The sequence below is a fragment of the Panthera leo genome, chromosome A2 (genome assembly GCF_018350215.1).
Source record: "Panthera leo isolate Ple1 chromosome A2, P.leo_Ple1_pat1.1, whole genome shotgun sequence".
Taxonomy (NCBI): Eukaryota; Metazoa; Chordata; class Mammalia; order Carnivora; family Felidae; genus Panthera; species Panthera leo.
The window spans coordinates 164,555,980-164,577,415 of NC_056680.1; the positions used below are offsets into that span (position 1 = coordinate 164,555,980).

Sequence of the window (21,436 nt, forward strand, 5' to 3'; positions counted from 1 at the left end):
ATGATAAACAGTTTTGCTGGCGTCGATGTGACCCTGTTGCCATTTTAAGTTCTTGCCAGTTTCTAACATCACTCTTTAATCATCCTTCAAGATTGTTTTGTGAATTCAAAGGAGGTTTTGCACAACGTAGCAAAGGAAGCAGCCAATCTCGTGGTCTCCGGAAGTATGATGATCTTGTGCGCGCGTGGAGACGAACGACAGAAATCATACGTCCTGGGAAGGGTTTAGGAGATTAACAGTGACTAGTTAATTATGCATCCTTAATCAGTCAATGTACGTACGCTCACAGAATACTTGGCACTGCGTATGGATTACAGAAAAAAGGGGCGATCTTTCCAACGTCACGTTTCCTACTTGGTTGGGGAAGCCACCGCATAGACAGACCAGTTATCATGTGAGAAGCCTTATGAATCCTGCGAATCAAGATGTGTGATATTTAAAGTAAGAGTAATGATGAAGAACCTGGTAAGCACGCGTGTAGCCCCGTTCTCAGAGTTTAAGAAGCGGTGTTTTCAGCCATCCCGCACTGAAGATGCATCAGTTTTTACTATACATCTGTCCCTGGCACCACAGAGCACAGAATAAATAAGCATTTGCCTGCAAAAAGTTTATTCTTTACATCTGACCACATATAAATGCAAACAGAACAGAAACATGAGGCTGCAGTTTATAAAAGCCAATGGTGAGGCAGGTGCAAATATAAATACAAAGGTACAAGCGGCAAAAGGTTCCTGGTCTGTAGGCATCAGGTGTGAGGGTAGGAGGCTCCGATGCGCCGTGCTGGGTGGGCACATAGGAAGGTGGAGGGCACAGAAGGGCCCCGCATGCACGCCATACCCCGTGGCTGCTGCAGCACAGCTGGCTGAGGGGTGCCCGTCAGGTGCCCATATCTCCACACTGGAAGCAGTCTCATCTGAGGCCCACTCTCCCCTGTCCCCTTCCCTCTCCATCCCCACAGCACTGCCTTCAGCCTTGTGCTGACCACAGTCCCCCACACCCTGTGGCCCTTCCACAGGCTCGTCCCTCTGCCTTGAAGACTGTCCTCCCAGACCCCACTCCTCCACCCACACACCTCCAGGGATCACAGCGTTGAGAATCATTACTCGCCATTTGCATCTCCCCTAGATCGCGGCTTCCCCCAGGAAGCCTTGCCTGACCTCCCAGGCGGGTCAGCTCCCCCCACTGTAGCCCTCCCCTGGGCCCATAGCACGCAACGGGTTCAGAATAAGCTTTTGAGCACAGCACGGGTCACTTCCCTGGGTGACAGAGCCTTTCCCACAGGCTTGATGCTTACTACGACTTGACAAGCAGTTTCTGGAAGAAGGGGTGAGGAGCTCCGGGCAAAGACAGCACAGCTGCCTCTACCACTTTCAGATGCCCTCAGACCCCCACCCATACAAGAGAAAGTGGTCTGGGGAGCAGAGAAGATGAGGAGGAAAACCAAACTTTGAGTTGGAACGCAGAGGAAGGGGGAACCACGCTAAGCCAACGCAAGGCAGCCAATTCCCAGGCCAGGCCCGACCTGGCTTCTGAGGACCCCAAGGCCCTCGGCACCCGCAGCACAGGTGGTGTTCAACTTGCCCCCCCGCCAGGGCCATTTGTCCTGGTTGGCTGTGGCTTCTGTTCTGATGGATCCGATCTTTAGAACATCACCCCTGATGAGAGGCTGGGGAAGGGGGTATGGAAGAGAAACAAGAAAGATTGGGAATTATGAAGCCCTCAGAACCCCAAGTTCCTCTCCATAGGTCCTCAGGAGATGAGGGGTTTCTTTCCTGGAGAGGACAGAACAGAAGCCTCAGGCAGAGGAACACGGGGAGCAGTGTAAGGTCTGGATCGAGGACGGAGTGTTGTGTGTGGCGGGCGGCAAGAACCCTCTCCCCCGTCTTCCTCTTAGACGTGCGGCGGCCGCACTTGCCCCCCAGGGCAGGGGCCCGCGGGTCGTCCCCACGAGACCCTGAGAACAGGGAAGGGATGGGCCAGGAAATGCTTCTTCCGCTCTTCAGAACTGCCCATCAGCTCATCAGCCCCTGATCCGGTGAAGTGTGGATGACTGGTCAGGAGTGGATGTGAAAGTCTTCATGCGAGGAGAAGAAAACATGGGGACAGAGCCTCCTGCCAGCATCCTTGGAGAGATGATACATTGCTCTCGTGAGACAACACAGTAATGTTCTGTACATTTCAAAGCAAAAAGCTCCTAGAAATTAAGAAGATGACAGAAATGAAAACTGGACAGAAAGGCTTAAAAACAAAGGTGAGGACATTTTCCAGGAAATGCAAAAGAGAAACAGATGGGGGAGGGCGGAGGGAGGGAGAGACAAGATGCGGACAAGGAGGGAAGATTTTGAGGACCAGCCCGGCCATGTGGATGCTTCTCAGGAGTGTGTCTCTGTGAGAAGGAGCCCCTGTGCTCTCCTCCACTCGACACTGGCTCCCGTGCCCGCAGCACTGTCTCCCAGCGAGACTCACCTGGCACAGGTGCCCTGGCATTTAGCGATGGAGCCCAGCCTGAGAAGGCAGGGCCATCAGAGGCAGGACAGATCAGTGCACTGAGGTCCCAGCCAGGTGCGTGTGGCCACATCAGGGAGCTGCAGAGAAGCTGCTGGGCTCCTCTCCGTGAGGACTGAGTCTCCCTCCAACTGCTCGGCACAGAACTTGAGCTCAGCTTCTGGCTCAGCCTTTGTGATGCACAGATGGGTGGCCCTGGGGAAGAGGCCGCTCTGAGTGAGTGGGAGGTGGCAGAGGGCCTCTCTGATGAGGATTAGCCCAGAAGGCTCCCTCCTGCCTCGTTCTGCACCAGCCTGGCCACAGCTGGCCTGTCGGAGCCCTTGCCCAGAGCATCCCTGCAAAACAGGACTTTGAATAACAAGACAGTTGCAGAGAGAGGGGGGCTGGACCTCAGCGCCTTCACCCGTACCCCACTTAGCTATGTGGTACAGAATCTGAATCGGTTTCACTCCAAAGATGTTTTTCCTCTGTACTCTTCATTACTTCTGCGCTTTCTAATTTATTGTTTTCCATTCCCTCCCTGAGCTGTTAGAGACATAATGCAATCTGGCTTCTCCAGGTTGTTTGTTGGTCAGATTTATCATTGTGAAGTTTGTGCTTTTTTTTTTTTAATTTTTGCTATCAACATAGAGTTAAATTGGTCCAAAATAATTCCTCAAAGGACCTCATTAGTGTCTTCAGATCATAGACCCAGCTCTTGGTCAGAAGGAGCGTTCATCAGGGACCACAGTGCTCAGAGCCCGAGAGCCCCTACCTGCTACATGTGTGTGCAGTGTATGTGTGATCAGGTCCTGGGGGCTAGGTGAGGTGCCGTGGTCAGCCAGCAACCCGGTGCTCGTTCGGAGAGCCACGGGCAGCCCACATGATCAGAGTGCGGTTCATTGAGATGCAGACACTGGGTGGTTAGCGAGGCCACTTCTCAGTCTTTGGTTTATTTTGAAAACATCTGGAGAGCTTATAAAAGTGTATATTTCTAAGATGCCTCTGGAACTAGATGTATTAGGAATGATTTGGTCAGATCCAGGGAGATAGAAAACCCAAAATAATAAGGGCTTTTACAAAGTAGAACTTGTTCTCTGACTCACATCCCGGGCCCCCAGGCAGATGCCCACAGAGTTGGGGACCCAGGCCCGCCATCTTGCTTTCCAGCCTGGTGGCCTCTGCCTCACCGTCCTTGGTGGACAGAACTTTCAGCTAGCAGGAGAGAACAAAGGGAAGAAGAGGAGACTGACTCCATTCTAGGACACTTCCTAGAAGCTGCATGTACTTGACCAAATTTAGTGCAAGGCCTCCCCCAACTGCAGGGAAGCCGTGACGTGCTAGGAGTCCAGGGCCAGCTCTTGGGAGCACAGGAGGGACGTTATTGAGGGCAAAAGAGGGGACGGGGCAATAAGGAGTTCCTCTCTGTGCACAGTGCATGGAGGACAGAGACCAGGACTCTGTCTTCTTAAGTGACTTCCTCAGGACTCACGATGCAGGCGGTCTTTGGACTGCTTAGAGATGCTCACTCACCACACGCATCACATGTTCCCGCACACCAGTCTTGTAGTCTGCTGAACAAAATGCTCATAGCACCTTACACAAATCATCGCATTTATCCTGAGAAGCACCCAAGAGGTGGGCTTTACCATCCCCTCTACAAATAATTCCAACAACTTCTCCCAAATACTTGACCACACAGGTGTCCGTGACTAACGTGCAAGTGTAAGAGGTAAAAAACAAGTGGCAAATGTTTCAGGAGAGTGGGGTAGAGATAATACAGAGGGAAGAATGAAAGAAAGCAAGACGTATCCATTGAGAGGGGTGGGTAGGCATTTCTAGAGGGAGGCTGTTGACGTCATACATTGTGGCTCATCCGTGGCGGGGGAAGTACTTGGGTTCTGTAAGTTCTTACTTTCCCTCATCTCATCTGTCCATAGACGGGTTGGCTGGCTGGTGGGAAGTCGTTGGGGGACACGGAGAAGGTGGCTTTGCCCTTTATATATAAATGCAATGTCTGCGCCTTTCTGATGATGCCATGAAGATCACTGTGTCCCAGCCATCTTAAGCCACGCTGCACAACGCTTCCTTCTTATTTTCCTCGCACAGTACTCGTGCCAGATGTTGTACTCACTATGACTGAATAACAAATTACCCCAAAACTGGATGGTTTAAAATTGGCAACATTTATTTCGCTCATAAATCCGCCATTTGCTTGGAGCTCAACAGGGACAGCCCATCCCAGCTCCTGTCAGCTGGGGCAGCTTGGAGGATCAGGGCCGGGCTCATCAGGACACCGGCAGATGATCAGGAAAGTCAGCTGAGACATCAGCTGGGTCTGTTGGCTTAAACTCCTCCATGTGGTCCCTCCATTGGCTTGGGCTCCTTTGCCGCGTGGTGGCTGTGTTCCATAGGCACATTTCCCAAAGAAGGGGACCAGGGAGTACATTACTGCCTCTGGGACTCGACCCCCGGGGTCTCACAGAGGAATTCTGCTTCATTCTACTCACGGATGCGATGAGACGGCCTCAGTCAGTTTCAAGGAAATAAACTCCATCTTTGGGTGGCGAGCACCAGGGTTTTGAAGAAGCATTTGGGACCAGGAATATTGCTATGGCCATGTTTGGAAAATCCCACTTATACCACAGGCCAAAAGATTTTGCTGAGTTTTCTCTGTACAGTTGATACTTTGAATATACTAGAGATATTAAATACGCATTTTCAACTACACCACACACACTTGGTCCCGACATTCAGATGTGGACCTCCTTGAAGATCATATCCACAGAGGATTGTCTAACGGAGCCCCATTCTCACTGTGCAAACGAGGAAGGCGATCTTCCTCATCTCAGCTGTCTGCAAGCTTAAATTTAAGGAATGTTCAAAGTTCCTTCTTAATACGTGAGGCACACAGCCCTCCATCCCATATGGCCTCTGCGTAAGTGGTGCAACTTCTTACGGCCTCAACCTTTAATGGCAAACCTCCAAACTGCCCACCATTCCTAATGAGTATCTTCCTTAATAGCTCTTCCCGGCTCCTCTTGGAAGACGTGATTGAATAGAAAAATGTATATTGTTTATGAATCCCTTTAAGTCACAGTAGAAGCAGACGTTTTAGGTATAGGAAGAGGAAACTGAAAATGTGACTTTCCCCAATGTTCCCCATGACGCTTGCTCACGGCAGCCAGAATGTTTGGAACCTGCAGATTCACAAGTTTATGATGAAACGTTATCTCTTCTTCTCGCTCTGCTTTTTTTATGCTATTGAAATTGGGCAGTCTGTCAGTCTTCCTATTGTTTGGCTCGTTGCTGAAGGTCAGAAATCCAAAGAAATATTGTTAATATTGTTTATGAACACCATCTTATTTCAAGACTTTATAATTCAGCAGACTTTTCTCCAGTTCTGGCCACTAGGGTGGCATGGGGGCCCCTCCCAAGCCCTGCCCAGGCTTGCCACCTGCTACTGTCTCCCATGGGACTGTTCGCCCTGTGCAGATAGGCAGGGCAGGAATTCCAAGTCGGGGAGCACATCCCGAGGAAGCACCAAGAGCGTGAAGGCTTGGCACTGGTCATTAAGAGGTGGTGTGGCAGAACGGAAATAACCTTGAACCTGAAGTCTACAAATGAGGCTTAACGCCCTGGCAGCCTGCAGCCATGGCCAAAGTCTTTCTTTTCCTTTCCCTCCCTCTTCTCCTTCTTTTTCCCTGTTTCCCTCTCCTACCTCTTCTTCTTCCTCTCCTTCTCTTCCCTTCCCTGGCTTTATGGAGATGTAATTCACACACCGTGCAATTCATCCATTTAAATTGTACAAGTCAGTAGGTTTTTAGTGTGTTCTCAGAATTGGGACAACCACCCCTTCATTCAATTTTTGAACATTTCATCGCCCACACAATATGCTTTGTCATTCAGCTGAAGCTCCAGTCCCTCCCCACTCCTCTCTCATTTCTTTTTTTTAATTTTTTAATTTTTTAAATTTACGTCCAAATTAGCATAGAGTGCAACAATGATTTCAAGAGTAGATTCCTTAGTGCCCCTTACCCATTTATCCCATCGCCCCTCCCACAACCGCTCCCATAGCCCTCAGTTTGTTCTCCATATTTATGAGTCTCTTCTGTTTTGTCCCCCTCCCTGTTTTTATATTATTTTTGTTTCCCTTCCCTTATGTTCATCTGTTTTGTCTCTTAAAGTCCTCATATGAGTGAAGTCATATGATTTTTTGTCTTTCTCTGACTAATTTCACTTAGCATAATACCCTCCAGTTCCATCCACATAGTTGCAAGTGGCAACATTTCATTCCTTTTGATCGCTGAGTAATACTCCATTATGTGTGTGTGTGTGTGTGTGTGTGTGTGTATACATATACATATATATATATATATATATATATATATATATATATATATATATCTCCACCTCTTCTTCTTTATCCATTCATCCATTGATGGACGTTTGGGCTCTTTCCATACTTTAGCTATTGTTGATAGTGCTGCTATAAACATGGGGGTGCATGTATCCCTTCAAAACAACACACCTGTGTCCCTTGGGTAATGCCTAGTAGTGCAATTGCTGGGTCTTAGGGTAGTTCTATTTTTAGTTTTTTTTAAGGAACCTCCATAGTATTTTCCAGAGTGGGTGCACCAGCTTGCATTGCCACCAACAATGCAAAAGAGATGCTCTTTCTCTGTATCCTCACCAACATCTGTTGTTGCTTCAGTTGTTAATGTTAGCCATTCTGACAGGTGTAAGGCGGTATCTCATTATGGTTTTGATTTGTATTTCCCTGATGATGAGTGATGTTGAACATGTTTTCATGTGTCGGTTGGCCATCTGGATGTCTTCTTGGAGAAGTGTCTATTCATGTCTTTCACCCATTTCCTCACTGGATTACTTGTTTTTTGGGTGTTGAGTTTGATAAGTTCTTTTTGGATTTTGGATACTAACCCTTTATCTGATATGTCATTTGCAAATATCTTCTCCCATTCTGTCAGTTGCCTTTTAGTTTTGCTGATTGTTTCCTTCGCTGTGTAGAAGCTTTTTATTTTGATGAGGTCCCAGTAGTTCATTTTTGCTTTTGTTTCCCTTGCCTCCGAAGAACGTGTTGAGTAAGAAGTTGCTGCGGGCAAGATGAAAGAGGTTTTTGCCTGCTTTCTCCTTGAGGATTTTGATGGCTTCCTGTCTTACATTGAGGTCTTTCATCCATTTTGAGTTTACTTTTGTGTATGGTGTAAGAAAGTGGTCCAGGTTCATTTTTCTGCATGTTGCTGTCCGGTTTTCCCAGCACCACTTGCTGAAGAGACTGTCTTTATTCCATTGGATGTTCTTTCTTGCTTTGTCAAAGATTAGTCGGCCATACGTTTGTGGGTCCATTTCTGGGTTCTCTGTTCTGTTCCATTGATCTGAGTGTCTGTTCTTGTGCCAGTACCATACTGTCTTGATGATTACAGCTTTGTAGTATAGCTTGAAGTCTGGGATCATGATGCCTCCTGCTTTGGTTTTCTTTTTCAAGATTGCTTTGGCTATTTGGGGTCCTTTCTGGTTCCATACAAATTTTAGGATTATTTGTTCTAGCTCTGTGAAGAATGCTGGTGTTATTTTGATAGGGATTGCATTGAATATGTAGATTGCTTTGGATAGTATCGACATTTTGACAATGTTTGTTCTTCCTATCCAGGAGCATGGAATCTTTCTCCATTTTTTTTGTGTCTTCTTCAATTTCTTTCATAAGCTTTCTATAGTTTTCAGTGTATAGATTTTCCCCCTCTTTGGTTAGATTTATTCCTAGGTATTTTATGGTTTTTTGTGCAAAGGTAAATGGGATCAATTCCTTGATTTCTCTTTCTGTTGCTTCATTGTTGGTGTATAGGAATGCAACCGATTTCTGTGTGTTGATTTTATATCCTGCAACTTTGCTGAATTCATGAATCAATTCTCACGGTTTTTTGGTGGAATCTTTCGGGTTTTCCATATAGAGTATCATGTCATCTGCTAAGAGTTAAAGTTTGACCTCCTCATGGCCTATTTGGATGCCTTTTATTTCTTTGTGTTGTCTGATTGCAGAGGCTAAGATTTCCAATACTATGTTGAATAACAGTGGTGAGTGTGGACATCCCTGTCTCGTTCCTGACCTTAGGGGAAAAGCTCTCAGTTTTTCCCCATTGAGGATGATATTGACGTTGGGTCGTTCATATATGGCTTTTATGATTTCAAGGTATGCTCCTTCTATCCCTACTTTCGTGAGGGTTTTTATCAAGAAAGGATGCTGTATTTTGTCAAATGCTTTCTCTGCATCTATTGAGTGGATCATATGGTTCTTGTCCTTTCTTTTATTGATGTGATGAATCATGTTCATTGTTTTGCAGATATTGAACCAGCCTTGCATCCCAGGTATAAATCCCACTTGGTCGTGGTGAATAATTTTTTTAATGTATTGTGGGAGCCAGTTGGCTAATATCTTGTTGAGGATTTTTGCATCCATGTTCATCAGGGAAATTGGTCTATAGTTCTCCTTTTTAGTGGGGTCTCTGTCTGGTTTTGGAATCAAGGTAATGCTGGCTTCATAGAAAGAGTTTGAAAGTTTTCCTTCCATTTCTATTTTTTGGAACACCTTCAAGAGAATAGGTGTTAACTCTTCTTTAAATGTTTGGTAGAATTCCCCTGGAAAGCCATCTGGCCCTGGACTCTTGTTTTTTGGCAGATTTTTGATTACTAACTATATTTCCTTACTGGTTATGGGTCTGTTCAAATTTTCTATTTCTTCCTGTTTCAGTTTTGGTAGTGTGTATGTTTTTAGGAATTTGTCCATTTCTTCCAGATTTCCCATTTTATTGGCGTATAATTGCTCATAATAGTCTCTTATTATTGTTTTTATTTCTGCTGTGTTGGTTGTGATCTTTCCTCTTTCATTCTTGATTTTATTTATTTGGGTCCTTTCCTTTTTCTTTTTGATCAAACTGGCTAGTGGTTTATCAATTTTGTTAATTCTTTCAAAGAACCAGCTTCTGGTTTCATTGATCTGTTCTACTGTTTTTTTGGTTTTGATATCATTAATTTCTGCTCTAATCTTTATTATTTCCTGTCTTCTGCTGGTTTGGGGTTTTATTTGCTGTTCTTCTTCCAGGTCCTTAAGGTGTAAGGTTAGGTTGTGTATCTGATATCTTTCTTCCTTCTTTAGGAAGGCCTGGATTGCTATATACTTTCCTCTTATGACCGCCTTTGCTGCGTCCCAGAGGTTTTGGGTTGTGGTGTTATCATTTTCATTGGCTTCCATGTACTTTTTAATTTCCTCTTTAACTTCTTGGTTAGCCCATTCATTCTTTAGTGGGATGTTCTTCAGTCTCTAAGTATTTGTTACCTTTCCAAATTTTTTCTTGTGGTTGATTTTGAGTTTTATATTGTTGTGGTCTGAAAATATGCACAGTATGATCTCTATCTTTTTGTACTTACTGAGGGCTGATTTGTGTCCCAGTATATGGTCTATTCTGGAGAATGTTCCATGTGCACTGGAGAAGAATGTATATTCTGCTGCTTTAGTATGAAATGTTCTGAATATATCTGTTAAGTCCATCTGGTCCGGTGTGTCTTTCAAAGCCATTGTTTCCTTGTTGATTTTTTGTTTGGGTGATCTGTCCATTGTTGTGAGTGGGGTGTTGAAGTTTCCTACTATTATGGTATTACTATCAATGAGTTTATGTTTATGATTAATTGATTTATATGTTTGGGTGCTCTCACATTTGGCGCATAAATGTTTACAATTGTTAGGTCTTCTTGGTGGATAGACCCCTTGATTGTGATATAATGCCTTTCTGGATCTCTTGATACAGTCTTTATTTTAAAGTCTAGTTTGTCTGATATAAGTATGGCTACTCTGGCTTTCTTTTTTTGACCATTAGCATGATAGATGGTTCTCCATCCCCTTATTTTCAATCTGAAGGTGTCTTTAGGTCTAAAGTGGGTCCCTTGTGAACAGCATGTAGATGGATCTTGTTTTCTTATCCATTCTGTTATGCTATGTCTTTTGATTGGAGCATTGAGTCCATTGACGTTTAGAGTGAGTACTGAAAGATATGAATTTATTGCCATTATGATGCTTGTAGAGTTGGTGGTGTTCTCTGGTCCTTTCTAATCTTTGTTGCTTTTGGTATGTATGTATATATGTATGTATGTATTTATATATATATTTTTTTCCATCTTTTCTCCGCTCAGAGAGTACCCCCTAAAATTTCTTGCAGGGCTGGTTTAGTGGTCACAAACTCCTTTAATTTTTATTTTTCTGGGAAACTTTTGATCTCTCCTTCTATTTTGAGTGACAGCCTTGCTGGATAAAGAATTCTTGGCTGCATATTTTTCTGATTCAGCACACCGGATATATCCTGACACTCCTTTCTGGCCTGCCAGGTTTCCGTGGATAGGTCTGCTGCAAACCTGATCTGTCTCCCCTTGTAGGTTAGGGAGTTTTTTTCCCTTGCTGCTTTCATGATTCTCTCCTTGCCTGAGTATTTTGTGAATTTGACTATGATATGCCTTGTTGATGGTCGGTTTCTGTTGAGTCTAATGGGGGGTCCTCTGTGCTTCCTGGATTTTGATGTCTGTGTCTTTCCCCAGGTTAGGAAAGTTTTCCGCTATGATTTACTCATATAATACTTCTGCCCCTATTTCTCTCTCTTCCTCTTCTGGGACCCCTATGACTCTGATGTTGTTCCTTTTTAATGAGTTTCTGATTTCTCTAATTCTTAAGTCATGCTCTTTTGCCTTAATCTCCCTCTTTTTTTCTGCTTCATTATTCTCTATAAGTTTGTCCTCTGTATCGCTGATTCTCTGTTCTGCCTCATCCATCCTTGCTGCCGCTGCATCCATCCATGATTGCAGCTTAGTTAGAGCACTTTTAATGTCATTCTGGCTATTTTTTACTTCTTTTATCTCTGCAGAAAGGAATTCTAATCTATTTTCGGCTCCAGCTAGTATTCTTATTATCGTGATTCTAAATTCTGGCTCTGACATCTTGCGCGTATCTGTGTTGGTTAAATCCCTGGCTGTCGTTTCTTCATGCTCTTTCTTTTGGGGTGAATTCCTTCATTTTGTCATTTTGAAGGGGGAAAAGGAATTAATGAGGTAGAAAAATTAAAATTAAAAAAATATTAAAATTAAAAATGTATTAAAATTAAAAACACACACACACAAATCAAATAAATGATGCCAGATTCTATGTGTGTTTTGTCTGGGTATTGAAAGTAGTTTGACAGATTAGAGAAAATAAAGGGGGGGAGAGAAAAATAACAAGTTAAAATTTTTTTTTTAAAAAGGAAATCGTTTGAGGATTTGAAAAATAAATACATTGAAGTAGACTAAAATGAGATGATGGGAGTAAAATAGAATTTGAAAAAGTATACACAAAAGTAAAGAATAAAGTAGATTAAAAAATTAAAGAAAATTAATAAAAATTAAAAATAAATATGAATCTTTTCCTTTTCTGTATTCCAGAAAAAGAAAAGAAACGAAAGAGAAAAAAGATTTAAAGAAAGAAAAAAAAGGAAATCGTATGAAAATTTGAAAAAGTGAATACACTGTAGTAGACTAAAATAAAATGATGGAAGTAAAATAGAATTTGAAAAAATTTACATAAAAGCAAAAAATATAGTAAAAAATTAAAGAAAAATATTTTTAATAGAAATTGAAAGTAAAAATGATGTTTTTCTCTTTCTGCATTCAAGAAAAAGAAAAGAAACAAAAAAGAAAAAAGAAAAAGAAAAAAAAGGAAATCGTTTGAAAATTTGAAAAGGTGAATACACTGAAGTAGACTAAAATAAAATGATGGAAGTAAAATAGAATTTGAAAAAATTTACACAAAAGTAAAAAATATAGTAATAAAAATTAAAGAAAAATATTTTTAGTAAAAATTGAAAATAAAAGTGAGTTTTTTCTGTTTCTGTATTCAAGAAAAAGAAAAGTGTAGAAGAGAAAAAGAAACAAAGAAATAAAATTGAATAGATGAACCTGCTAACAGATTGAAGTAGGACTGAAATTGCTTCCTTTTCCCATGGAAGTCAGTCCATGTAGCTCTTTATAGTCCATAAATTAAGCCGGCGGTGAGGTTTGTGTTCTTGAAGAGCGAAGTTGGCCCAGTTGGGCGGGGCTCGGTGTTACAGCTCCGCTCTCCCCTAGATGGCGCTGCCAGCCTCCCGGGGTGGATTGTTTCCGTGCTCCTCGGTGCGCATGCGCGGCAGTGGTGAAAAATGGCGTCACCCGGCCACCCAGTCTATTCTCCCGGATCAGCAATCGCGCACCCGTCCTCTGTCTTCAGCTCCCGTCCACTCCCCTCTCCTTCGCTCTCCGTGACCAGGCCCCAGGCAGTACCTCGCTCCCGAGTTCTGTCTCAGATGCGGCTGTTTTCCCAGGCCCCTTATTTCCGAAGGACCTCGGCTTTGACCCGCTCCGCCCCTCTGCGGGAGGGTCTCACCAATGACCGAATGAGCAACGGCCAAATGTCGGCTGCACCCAGGAACAACCACTGGACCCTGCTGCTGCCGGTGCCCCGAGACTGCGGTCAGGTGCCAGCCCGCCCCAGAAAAAGTTCGCGAGACGGTGTAGCAGCAGCGTTTCAGGGATTATGGAAAATCACAACACACATTTGGCACCAGGCTTCACCCTTAACAACCTTGTTCCAGCACCGGCGAATGTGGCCGCCTTCCGGGGTCTGCTGGGACCAGGTGGCCTCACAGCCTCTACCAAATGTCCTTCCAGCAGTGGAACCGCTTTTCCCCGTGTGGCCCAAGAACCTCCCGGACCCCACTCTGTTCCTGGGGATTCGCCCTTCCCTTGAGCGCCGCCAGGTATCGAGCTGCGGAGTTGCAGACTCTGCGCTCCCCTTGTTTACAGTCTTCATGGAATTTAAACCCTCTCCTTTCTCCTTTCTCCCTTTTTAGTTTAGTCCCTGCGGCCGTTTCCAATTTTCCACTTTCTCTCCAGCTGCTTTTGGGGAGCGGTGCTTTTCCCGTATTCTGCCCCTCCCCCCAGTCTCCGTCCTCTCTCCGCCCACAAAAGCACCTCCCTTCCTGCACCTTCTCTCTCCCCAAGTTCACCTCTCCGCGCACGTTACCTGCCGAATTCTGTGGTTCAGGTTGTGCAGATTGTTGTGTTAATCCTCCAGGCAGTTTTCTAGGTGTGTAGGATGGTTTAGTGTTGGTCTGGCTGTATTTCATGGACACGAGACACACTCTCATTTCCTTCTTTAATGGAAGTTTCTGAGCACCTGTTAGACACTTAATATGCAACAACAAATAAGTCCCAAGCTCCCTTTTACCTAAGAAACTTTTCATGTGACTTTATTTGGTATCGTATTTGTGATCACGGTGTTAGCGTGTCCCCATGAATCGGACGGGGGATACATCCAAACATTTCAGAGTGAGCCACCCCATCATCTTTCAGTGACTGGAGTAACCCCGCAGCAAGACTCCTGTATCAGATCCCTCCCGAGGAAACACCTTCTGATATGCCAGAGACACGAAGACGCTTAAAATGAATGGTAGGATGTGTTCTGGAATGTTGGCCACTCGGGAAGGATTTATGCCTCTGATGATTCCTGCCCCCAAGAATTTAACCGTGTAATTTAAGATATGGGTAGAAACTGATAACACGAATCTTTAAGTTCTGCATGAGTTTAAAGTATCACGAAACCTGACCAGTCAGCAAGTGGCGATTAGACTGGGTCCCATTGATTTATCCATGCACCCCTCCATTTATTCATTATTCAGGTAATATTTATGAGCATTCACAATGGGGCAGACACTGTTCTTGACCGGGGGTGTATCTTATATTTTTATATAACCCACCATGCCACGCACCTAGGAATCCTCAGAAAACACATATCATTTGACATTGCTATGCTAGTTTTTGGTGTCTTTAGCCATGAAATAAGTGTTAGGAGCCAGAAAAGCAATTTTTAGTTTGACTTTTCCAAATGCTGTTTTTGTTGGGAGGCTTTTCAGTCCCTTAAACTATCTTAGAAAGATAAATACATAACCTTTGCTGCAGTAACTGCTCTTCCAAATTCAACATGATTGATGCCCTGTGTTGTTTATTGCTCAAATAAGAAAAATCAGAATGGACTGCACGATCATTTTGAGATACGGCAAGTCCAGATAATTTTATTCTAACTTAATCATTTTTTTTTTACCAATCCATCTCCTGGAGGTGATTTATCACAGAGCCTTCCATGGGTTCTTTAAAATAAATGAATAAAGTTTCAAAAAGACAGAAAAGTTGCAGGAGGGCACCAACCAACCACAAAATAAATAAAAACATACTTTCGTGTGTCCCCCCATCACACACACGCCCCCCCCCTAAGAATTGCAGAATAATCCAGTCCACGAGGGGAAATGATTTGATGGCAATGAGCTTTCATGCAGAGAGCCCTGCCAGCGGTCCTCAGTGTGGGAAGGAGGCATCCGTACTGCTTTGACGGGAGAATGTGCTTCGCAAAGAACCACCATTGAGTGGACACGGCAAGCGTTTAGCAGATGAAACTTCCTCGGGGGCTGTTTTTGCTCTGCTCTCTGCATGTCTTTCTACTTTGTTCCTTAAGTCAGTTGGAGATATTTTTTTCTCCTTTGACCAAACCAGGACATTCATCTTTAGACAGAAACTAATCAGCTTGGTGTCATTGAACTAATTAATGGCTTCTCCACTTTGGGCCTCAGTTTAAAAAGTGAAGGGTATATTAATTTCGTGGGCTTGTGGTAGCAAACTACCACAAACCAAGTGACGTAAAACGATAGAAATTCATTTCCTCATGGTTCTAGAGGCCAGAAGTCCAAAATAGAGTGTCCCCAGGGCCATGTTCCCTCAAAACCTGTAGTGAAGACCCTTCCAGCTTCTGGTGGGAGCCGTCTGTCCAGCCTGTGCCTCTCCTGTCACGTGGGCTTTTCCCAGTGTGCCTTCTCCTCCTTTTATACAGGAGATTGGGGTTGGATTGGGCCCACCCTAATTGAGAATGACCTTATTTTAACTCAGTGACATCTGCAAAGAGCCTGTTTGCAAATAAAGCCATATTTCCGGGGACTGGAGGTTATGGAAGCAGGAAAGATTGGAATCATGGTTGAGAAGAAGGTGACTAACCAAGACCGAGTAGACATGGCGGGAAGGGTTAGTACCCGGCTGACATGCATTACACCGGCTTCATGCTTTCTCTGCTAGTTCCCAGTGGCCTAGGTGTTTGTATAAGGGGGTGGATTGAGCATAAACCCAAGCTGGGCATTTGCTAGGCTGGGGTAGAGAAAGAATGGTGCAAGGAAAGCCATTCCATGGGTGGTTTGAGCAGAGGATGGGCGACCATCAAGGGAGTCACTGAAGAAAGGACCCCCCTTTGCGAGGGGGAGTTGAGGAGACCACCCTGAAATCAAGCAAAGCTTACACCATCACATTCCAATGCAAAATATAGGTTGATTTCATAGAAACAGGGTTGAGGGTTGGGGTTCCTAAACCCACCCCCATATAATACAAGAATCAAGGTGTTTGTTTTATTGCTGAGTTCTATAGAGTAAATTTGTCCTCCTATCTGGTATATTATTGGACCTTTAGTTAAAGTTGTATATGAATAGTGATGGCATGATCAACTTAATTATTTACCATTTACCAATTAAAAAAACTGGCATTTATTGAATATCTACTCAGTCAGCTCTGCACTACCTATTTTCATATTCAGTAGAACATTAAGTCCAACCCTGGAAAGCAAGCATTTTTATTCTCATTTTATACATGAGGAAACAAACTTGGGTTAAGTTTCCCTATTACCCCACACCCTACCGCTAGTTAGCGGCAGAATTCAGAATTAAATTTACAGCCTTTTAGAGCTCTTCCCACCACATCCCAGCTTCCTGCACTGAGGTGCTTGCACCATGGTATTTTCCTAAAGACAGACTGAAGCAGCTCTAAGGCATCGTGGGGGCATTTAACTTACAGAGATGCACCAGCTGGGAAAAATAAAGACAGCCCCGTCCTTAGACTGTGTTACAGTTTATAAATAGTGATTGTTTCTCTTGATTTTCCTGGCCCTTCTTTAGGGGAACGGGTCACTCTTATCCCGCTTCCTCATTAAGGCTGGTCTGAGAGTTGTACCCAGCCTCCTGCTCCTGCTGGAACTTGGCTTTTCCTGCTAGCCTCTGCTGTCTTCAGGCTGTAGAAGCTTGTCTGATGTGTTGGCCATGAGGGGAAGAGGGTATGTGTGAGCCCTGGAGAAGGGGCGAAGGTGACAAAAGAGGGATGCACATGTGGTCGTGGTATTGAAATCTTCTAGGACACTCTGTCTACCTGGAGATACCACTTCCGGATAGCATTTATAGGAATTTACACTTGTTAGGTGAAAGAGATGCTAATCTCCTGCTGTTCTCGATTATCCCAGACAGTGGAACTCATTACCCAACAAAGAGAATTTCAGTATTAAGACTCTGGAATTTTAACATTTCTTTTTTCCTATGCTGTGCTCCATGCTTGGAAAATTCTAGATAAACCCAGGCCAAATGAATTTGTTAGGTTTGTCTTTAACCTTGCAAAAACATCTTTTACTTAGAGCCACCACCATAACCCATCTATCCCTACTCATTTGTTTGTCACCTCAGATGCATGAATTGAGTGCTTACGCCGTGCTAGTATTAAAGACTTTTTCGTCAATTCAATATCAAGATTGCAGTATCGTGGGAAGGAAATTCTCTAATTTTAATTCATTTCTATAATATTTGTTATAATCAATGAGATATAACCTATTCAATTTTTTGAATTTTGTTTAGATTTCTATTTTAAAGTAATTTTAAACAAAGAAAACTTGCGAAAACAGTACAAATCATTCTCTTATATCCCTATCCCTACTTCTCCTATACTCCTGCAATACTGTTAGTGTATTTTATAACCACAGTGTAATTATCAAGGACAGGAAATTAACATTGGCACAGTATTATTAATCCAACTTATTTGAATTTTACCAATTTTTCTACCAGTGTCTCCTTTCTGTCTTGGGATCCCACGTTCCTTTAGACATTATTTCTTTTTAATCCCCTCCAGTCTGTAACATTTCCTCAGTCTTTCCTTGTTGTTCATGATCTTGACACTTCCAAAGGTTATTGGTCAGCTGCTTTGTAAAGTGAGGCTCAATTTGGGCTTGTCTTATGTTTTCTCACGATTGAAGTGAGGTTATGCATTTTTGGTGAAAATACATATAGATGACGCTTTTCTCCTTCCCAGCACATTGTACCAAAGTGTTCATGATGATGTTGATGTGTCTTATTTCCAGTGACATTGACCTCAATCTCTTAGTTAGGTTGCTGTCTACCAGTTTCTCCACTGCAAAGTTGCTGTCTTCTCCTTTATGACTGATAAATATCTTGAGGGGAGATACTTTGAGGTTATGCAAATCCTGTTTCTCTTCAAACTTGCGTTCACTAACCTAAGCACCCATCAGTAGATCTTGTCTGCAGCATTCATTAATGTAAGTCTAAGGGTGGTACTCTTTCCTTTCTTTTTCACAGTTATTAATTGGAATTCTCTTACAAGAAAGCTGGTTTCTGTATTTGATTACTTATTTATATTAGTATGGACTCATGGATATTGATTTTATTCCATGGATGAATCTGATACTATTATTAATTATTTTGTCACTCATATTTTTCCAGCTTTGGCCATGAGAAACTCCTTTAGGTTGGCTTCTGCATTCTTTGAACAAGGCTTCCTTTCTTTCTGTCTTTCTTGAGCATTTCCTCATTTTCTGGCCCCATAAGATGTTCCAGACTCATCCTGTATTTCCCTGTTCCAGCCTGGGTACAACTACTTCTCCAAGGAGGAGCCTTATTTATTTTATTGGATGATGGTGTTTAGAGACCAAGATACGGGCACTGAGTGTGCTCATTGTTTCTGGGGGTCATCAGTTCTAAGCCTCTCCACGAACAAAGCAAGGACATATATGCATGCACACTAACCCCTGGACACACATGTATCTACATTTTGCGTCTATGTATGTATTAGAAACCACGAGTTTACACGAATACCTCTGATTCCAGGCCAACACTGCACAGTTCATTTTAGCCTTCCCCTTTTCCTTGTAGCTTGTTTTTCCAACAGTAAGAAAACTAGTTTTCATTCTCTCCAATGTATGTATATATTTGCAGAGTAGTTTAATTCCAGCACACACATTAAGTAGTTTCAGAATTGCTAACCCATAGTTCAGAGTGATCTTTTTGTCTTTAGCTTTATGGTATCCAAGTCAAGATCCTGTTTTCTGATATTGCTTATGTTGGTTCTTTCCTTCCCCACCCTTCCATGTAGTTTTGTCATTTATCTGAAGTAGGGTTTTACTTTGTTGTGGTGTTGCTATTCTTTTTTGGGTTCCCCCACGTCCTGATTGTTTTTTATTGTTAGTTTTGTTTTTGGAGTGTGCAAAAAGTATGTGAAACCCCACTATGGGCTAAGACTGGACGTTATACCAATAAATATACCCCAGAGAAGCGCTTCTCCTTCCTCATGCAGACACCTCATGCCCAATCCCTCCTTCTTCCCACCCACCCCCTATACATAACCAACCTCTGGTTTCTGGTTTCTGCTTCCTGTGTTTGTTTTTTTTTTTTCACAAATGAGGATGTACGTATGTATATTTTCTTAGATCCCTTTCTTATAGGGTGGGTCACATACTATAGATGGTCTGTTGGACTTCGCACACTCCATGATGAAAATCACAACAGTCAGTTTATAGAGGTCTTCGTTCTTTCTTGCAGCTGTACCATAGTACCATTGTATGGATGAACCATAGTTTCTTCAGCCACGTATTGTTTCCAATGTCTTGTCATTACAGAGCTGCAATGAACATAACCTTCTGCATGTCTATTTTTGTATTGTTAGAGGTATATCTTCCCGGAAGTGATGTAGTTCAAAGGATAAGTGTGTATTTTATTAGGTATTGCCAAATTTTGCTCTAAAAGGATTGCACTATTTTTCAGTGCAAAGTATGAGAACACCTTTTTCCTCACAGCCTCACCAATACAGTGTGCCATACTTTTCTTTCTTTTTTGGGAGGGTGTCAGGGAGCAGTTTCATAGGTGAAAAACGGCAATTCAGTGGTTCTATTTCTATAATTTGGCATGCGTTTGGTGCTTTTTAATATATCTGAGGACCTTTTATATCCTTTTTGTGATTTGTCCGCTCATGTCTTTTTCTCCTGTTTCTACTTTTTTGGTCTTTTGTCACCTCGATATTTTAGAGTTTTTTAAATACATTATGGATATTAGCTATTTGTCCATGGTACATGTTATGAATAATTTATCCCAGTTTGTCAGTTGCCTTTTGTTCATGATGTTTTTGATGCAAAAAACACTTAAAAATGTTTATGTAGTCAAATTTATCACTCTTTTATTGCTTCTGGATTTTGAATCCTCCTTAGAAAGCCTTTCCCTATGTAAGGTCAAAGAGGAAATCACCCATGTTATGAAAATAGTTTGAAACATTAAAGACATACACACGGTAGGGTTTGTTAAGATTCCTTTGCAACTGGGAATGTTAAGACCCCTCCCTTATTCTTCTAAATAAATGCCTGGCCATCAGCCTTCCCGGCTGAGTCCTGTTATCAGTTGTCATCCACTGCTTAGCACCTAATCACCCCATCTTCAAGCTTCCCTGGTCTCGTTAGACCCAGGGACCCCATCTAAAACTACGCGGGGGTATTGAAGACTATCTCGCCTTCTCCAGTGCTTTTTACTCTTAAGTGAATTCTGTTTTGTCCTGGTAGTATTATTAAGTATTAGCAACTTTAGAAGTTTCTGCTGACTCAAGCCCAGAGTCGGCACCTACTCACTTTGCCTCCCTTCCCTTTCTGCCTCATCTCCTTTGTTCTCCTAAAATTCACCTTCCTCCTTTTTCAGAGACCATTCAGCCACAGCCTCTCAGTGGACGAATGAGCACCTTCACAGCTATGCCTTCTGCATGATGCACATCATAGCCAAGTGATAGGGCGTAAACCCGACAGAGTCAGGCCCATCCAGCAGAACACAGATATAACGTCATCTGAAAAACATATGAAAATGAGTCTTTTCCACATGTTGCAGAGAATAGTAGCTACAAAATATTTCAGACCTATACAAGTGTTAGGTTTTCTTCATGTTCATTATGACATTTATTTAAGCACCTTAGCAGGATTTTGTTAGCATGGTATTTTGCATATCAGTAAATATTTCAGACCTATACAAGTGTTAGGTTTTCTTCATGTTCATTATGACATTTATTTAAGCACCTTAGCAGGATTTTGTTAGCATGGTATTTTGCATATCAGTAAATAAAGAACCTCAATGATGTCTGAAAGGAAGACAGTCTTTCTCTCAACCTTCCCCTCTCCCTTTCCTTCCTTCTCTCTCTCCCTCCTTCCCTCCCTGTGTAAACCAAAGGGTGAAATCTGTCCTGAGGCCACTGGTTTTGGAAGGTCAGAATGACCTAGCAGTATGCTTAGGAGAAAAGCCATCTGCCAGGAAAACCCAAGATAGAGACAGAAGCCACAGGGCTTACCACTGCATAGTCATGCATTTCCATTTGTAACGTTGACTGGTGTGGACGTTTTAATAACTGACCTACAGACCTCTGCAGGTTGTCTCTTGATAAATATTTACTATTTGGGTTAAGCAGTGACGGGCCAGTCTCAGCTTCATTCTGAAGAAGTCTAATGGAAGGCCGAGACATACTATTTAATAACACGAGCTTCTGAAATTCATACAGTGGCTGAAGGGAAGAAATGAGAGGAGGAGGATAAACCTAGACCATTCTTATCTCCCACCATGTTGATTGATTGATTGGTTGTTTCTTCATTTATTTTCTTTCAGGGACCCTCAAAGTCTGGACCCACCGGAAGTGAGCAATGCGAAGCTTCAGTATGCAGGGTGGGGCCCCAAAGGCCAGCAGCTGGTAAGCCAATCGAGCTCAGTGACCAGGTTTG

The 21,436-nt window shown here is 43.1% G+C and overlaps 1 protein-coding gene across 4 annotated transcripts in view; it reads left to right on the forward strand.

Annotated features, from left to right (window-relative positions):
• DPP6 (dipeptidyl peptidase like 6) overlaps window positions 1-21,436 on the forward strand; it is an 859,550-nt gene that overhangs the window by 664,377 nt on the left and 173,737 nt on the right. For all 4 annotated transcript variants that reach the window (XM_042927196.1, XM_042927192.1, XM_042927193.1 and 1 more), the window contains exon 7: window positions 21,324-21,405. In XM_042927196.1, the coding sequence (XP_042783130.1) occupies window positions 21,324-21,405 (82 nt within the window). The remainder of the gene's footprint in view (window positions 1-21,323; window positions 21,406-21,436) is intronic.